The sequence below is a fragment of the Eulemur rufifrons genome, chromosome 15, assembly GCF_041146395.1.
Source record: "Eulemur rufifrons isolate Redbay chromosome 15, OSU_ERuf_1, whole genome shotgun sequence".
Classification (NCBI taxonomy): domain Eukaryota; kingdom Metazoa; phylum Chordata; class Mammalia; order Primates; family Lemuridae; genus Eulemur; species Eulemur rufifrons.
The window spans coordinates 145,101-150,350 of record NC_090997.1 but is presented as its reverse complement, the minus strand read 5'-3'; the positions used below and the strand labels follow the sequence as shown (position 1 = coordinate 150,350).

General features: G+C 42.3%; 1 protein-coding gene across 1 annotated transcript; it reads right to left on the bottom strand.

The window, feature by feature from the left end:
* Positions 1 to 1,057: 1,057 nt before the first annotated feature.
* LOC138395599 (conserved oligomeric Golgi complex subunit 5-like) lies at positions 1,058 to 4,466 on the bottom strand. Its single transcript, XM_069488447.1, is given in 4 exon segments — positions 1,058 to 2,310; positions 2,312 to 2,709; positions 3,424 to 3,552; positions 4,455 to 4,466. Coding segments are annotated over 4 exon segments (1,680 nt in total). The 3' UTR covers positions 1,058 to 1,169.
* Positions 4,467 to 5,250: the final 784 nt, after the last annotated feature.

Here is a 5,250-nt window from a genome sequence, read left to right as displayed (position 1 = left end):
CTTAAAGGAACATGGTGAAAAGTGCGGATCCTGTTTCATTCTAAGACTGAAACAGGATCCGCACTTTTCACCTGCCACACACATGCCCACATCTCCTCTCTGGGGATAATAAAAACAAACCAGTGAACTGACAGAGGGCCTGCCCCCCACACGCACACTGACCCCACAAAAAAAAGTCCCCTCCAGCTACTAATTATAATGCTAACTTGCAGAAGTTTCCCTGCCTTTTAAAATAATGGAGAAAGGATGGTGGAATGCTACTTAAAAGGATGGCCTCCTTCCAGGCTCCAGTAACAAGTGTCGTGAAATCCAAGTGAGCTAGGCCTCAGCATAGTTTTCTCCGTGGCAGCCATCTTGTGTTTAGGGAGGTATAGACCAACCTTATCACAATTATGGTGATATGTGCTGCAAAAACTGACAAATAATTCTACACGTAGTGTTTATTTCAAAATCTCTGTGGCATACAACTTGGTACTGGCCAAGTTGTATGTTTTTTTTTTTTTTTTTGAGAAAGCCTTGCTTTATTTAAAGATTCAGTATGACATATTTAAACAAGAACATTTAACCCTACATCTTAATTTTGAATATGTTAGTGGTTCCCAAACTTTTGTTGCATATTGGAATCACTGTGGGGATTTAAAAAAAAAAAAATACTGATGCCTGGCTCCCACTCCCTCTTCCAGACAGGTTAATTACTATGGAGTGTAAGTCGCGCATCAGGATTTTTTTAAAACTCCCCTGGTGTTGTCAGTGTGCAGCCATATTTGGGAACCACTGAGCTCAGGAAGAGGGCAGCTTGGGAAAAACAGGCTACCTGTAACTTGTTCATATCCCTTTAGAAGCAATGGGGACTTTGTGTAGATGTACCCATAGTGGAACTTAGGTGATAAAGAAATTTTAGCCTTGTACAAAAGTCTGAAAGGAAAAAAAGAATCTCTCTGGAATAATCAGGTCCATGAATTTTAAAGGCTGTGATGATGAATCTTTTGACATTTTATGCTACTTAAAGTAGAAGTGCTAAAGAAGTAAATAAAGATCAACAGGAAATACAGAAAAATCCATTACATTCTGAAAATAGTAAATAGTTGCTGTCTAAATTTTAGAGTATGTGTTACTTAACTGCCGACTATGAATGGGTTAGCACGAAGTGGAGATTGGATTTCATATTGTTACTGAAGAGCAGACATAGCTTTTTGAAGCAGCTGAACCATTATGGGATAAACTGGTGCAAATTCTTTGCCTTCTCTACTTCTCACTGTCTGGACGTAAGCTTCCAGGTCTCCCCTGATGAGGAGGAGCCTGTCCTTTTCAGACGGATGGTCGTCCAGCCACTGAGAGAAGCGTGCGTGGGACCACTCTGCCTTCTGGAGCAGGGACTTCATCTCAGCAGGTGCTCTTGTGAACAAAAACTGAATGACGATGCTGAAAGGAATGATGTCCCCGAGTGTAGGACTATTGGCCACATTTTCACTTGTCTGGAAGAGCAGTGGTCTGAATGACCTCAGCATTCGATAGGACTTTCCTAAGTTGGAAACTCGTCTGCAGAAGGGACCCACAGCCAACTGCATCTGTGCAAAATCAGCAGCAAGTCGCATTTTCCCACCTTCACCAAGAGGTCTGATGAGACTGGCGTGGCAGATAAAAAGTTCAATTGCTCTTTGGGCAATAGCTTCAGTGTTATCAAAGACAAAATCTAAGCATTCAAAGTGTTTAAAATAATCACTCATAACTCTGGCAATGAAACCTTGTAGCTCCTTCATGTACAGAGAACAAGGAACATCGAGCTTTCCTGAGCTGGATAGTGACCCAGAAAAATCTTCCTGATGCATGGTGATGATCATGTCCTCTATAGCATCTCCCACTGAAGTCAGTAAGGGTTGCACAGCATTTTCCATAAGAGCATGGATCCCCTTTAGGGCTGAAATTATAGTTTGCTCAGCTGCCGGTGGGAACGAGCTCTGACTGGAAACTACCTTTGTTACTGACTGGTGCAACTTGTACAGTGAATTCACTACTGCCACATTGCTTCTCTGTCCTTCAGTAAGAGGCCCAATCACCTGACTTGCATCTCCTTGTGTGGAAAGAAGCTGCTCTGATTTTACACCATATAACTGAATGGTCTTTGCCACGTTTTTTGACACAGCTAATGTGAGGTTTGCATCAACAGCAGCTACATTTAGTTCACTTGCTATAGTTTTAATGATACCATCAAGTTCATCAGAGGAAGGAGGATTTAGACCACCAGGGGGAAACACCAAGTTGATAGGATCGAAGAGCAGGGATAAGGATTTTGACAGGTAAGCAGCCTCAGGGCTGCAGTGAGTCTTTCAAAGCCCTTTCTGGATCATAATCTGACTTTTTTGGTATGAATATATCTTGTGTATCATCTTCCATGTGCTGTAGGTCAACAAAGAGGTCTGTAGTTCCACTTGCATTAAAATTCCCTTGGCTATTTTGACTGTATTGTTGAAGACGCTTCCAGAAGTCATTATAGAGACGCAATAATTTAGGGTATTCTCCTTCACATGCCTGTTTCAAAAACGCAGAAGTGTTTATTGTCCCATGAAATTGAGAAGGAAGTGCCTCAGTAACTGAATTCCAAAACTTGTAGAAAATTTCAGGTTGTCCATCCTTAAGTATTTCTTCAATGAAACAAATATGAGAAACAGGGTCTCTCTTTTTGGCTAATACTTTTTGTAGATGTTGTACCTGTCCACAAACAGAGCAAATAAGATCCATAAGTTTCTCCATATTGGTCCAGAGGGAAGCACGAAATGCTGTAGTATTTCCTGGGGTTGGCATGGTAGATCGTCCAGGACCCCCTCTCACAGCTGACTGGGAAGGCTGAGTCAAAACTTTGATGTCTAACGCATTCTTGATATTTTCCTCTAAAGTAACACGATATCCATCCACAACACTGATAATAGTATCCTTCAAAATTCCAAGATTATGGAAAACCTGAAGAGCTGTTCCGACTTGAGTAGGATTCTGAATCTCCACACCTTGCTCCAGTAGGCGCTTAGCTTGATTTTCCACTTCAAGTCGAGCTCTTGCAATAAAAAGCAGATCATTTTCTATTACTTCTATTCCAGAAAGATCTATTCCTTGAGAAAGATAATCAAGTTCATTGAGACTCTGAGAAGCTTTTGTTATCTCTCTACTTCCTCCTTGTAGTTGTCCTTGGAGTCTCTTACAGAGATACAAAATGCGAATAATTCTCCGAAGCAAATCACAGGCAACCTGAAGTCTTGCTAGTTGTGCAGTACAGGCTACTATTTTATTGTATGGCTCAACAATTTTTGCTTTCATCCTATCAACAGCTCCCTGTAAAGCACCAATTCTTGTCTGCATGATCTGAAAAACACCTTACAAAGACTCAATACCAGTTGCTTGTGCCAGTAAATCTTCATGTCTTGCAACAACCTGTAGGTGTAGTTCTTTATCCAACTGACTGATTCCTTGGGCAAGTTTTCCTAGTTGTTCAGCAATTACAGCTTGGTGAATAGATGGAGAAGTATAAGAGGGGTCTAGGGAACCATGGTGGATTCCCAGCTGATGAATCAAAGGATTTTTAAAGAAACAGGCTGAAAAGTGCGGATCCAGTTTCAGTATAAGACTGAAACAGGATAAGAACTTTTCACCTGCCACACACATATCCACTTCCCCTGTAAGGGCATAATAAATACAAACTGCCAGACTGACAGAGCGCCTGTCCCCCAACCCACCCCGACACCACACAAAAACGTCCCCTCCTGTGACTCTCCTTATGCTAACTGCCAAAAGTTGCTCTGCCTTTTAATATAAGGTGGAAAGGATGGTGCAAAGATAATTAAAAGACTGGATTGTTGTCAGACTCCCGTACCAAGTATTGGCAACACCAAGCCAGATAGCCCTCAGTATAGGTTTGTCTGTGGCAGCCATCTAGGGTTTAAGGAAGCCCAGATGAACCTTATCAAAATTATGGAAAAAGTGCTGGAAAAGCTGGCAAATAATTTCCATGGTAGTGGTTATTTAAAATGCTCAGCGGCATACTTCTTTTAACTAGCCAGTTAACTGGGCCCATGCTTAGTGGGGTGTAGAGAACCATGGTGGATTCCCACCTGATGAAGCAAAGGATTCTTAAAGGAACAAGATGAAAAGTGCGGATCCTGTTTCAGTCTCTGAAACAGGATCCGCACTGTTTACCTGCCACACACATGCCCACTTCCCCTCTCTGGAAATAGTAAAAACAAACCACAGATCTGACAGAGGGCTTGCCCCACCCGCCCCCTACACCCCACATAAAAACTTTCCCTCCAGCGACTCCTTGTTATTCTAACTACCGAAAGGTGCTCTGGCTTTTAAAATAGTGGAGAAAGGATGGTGGAATGATGCATAAAAGAATGTATTCTTGACAGTCTCCAGTACCAAGTATCGGCCACACCAAGTGAGCTAGGCCTCAGCACAGTTTTTACCATGACAGCCATCTCGAGATTAAGGAGGAAGAGATGAACCTTAATACATTTATGGTGAAAGGTGCTGCAAAACCTTGCAAATAATTCTCAACGTAGTGGTATTTCAAAAGCTCTGTGGAATACTTCTTGGAACCAGGCAGTTTTCTGGGCCCACGCATAGAGGGGTCTAGAGAACCATGGCGGATTCCCAGCTGATGAAGCAAAGGACTCTTAATGGAACGGGGTGAAAAGTGCGGATGCTGTTTCTGTCTAACACTGAAACAGGATCCGCACTTTCACCTGCCACACACATGCCCACTTCTCCTCTCAAGAGATAATAAAAACAAACCAGAGAACTGACAGAGGGCCTTCCCTTCCCCCACAAGGACCCCACAAAAAAAAAAAACGTCCCCTTCAGCTACTAGTTATTATGCCAACTTGCAAAATTTCTCTGCATTTTTAAATAATGGAAAAAGGATGTTGGAATGATACTTAGAAGAATGGCTTCTTGTCAGTCTCCACTAACAAAAATAGGCACCACCAAGTCAGCTACGCCTCAGCATAGTTATGACTGTGGCAGCCATCTTGGGTTTAAGGAGGCACATACAAACGTTATCAGAATTATGGTGAAAGGTGCTGAAAAACTGGTAAAGAATTCTCAACGTACTGGTTAATTCAAAAGCTCTCTGGCATACTTCTTGGAACAAGCCAATTACCTTTGCCCACGCAAAGAGGGGTCTAGAGAACCATGGTGGATTCCCAGGTGATGAATCAAAGGATTCTAAAAGGAACAGGCTGAAAAGTACGGATGCTGTTT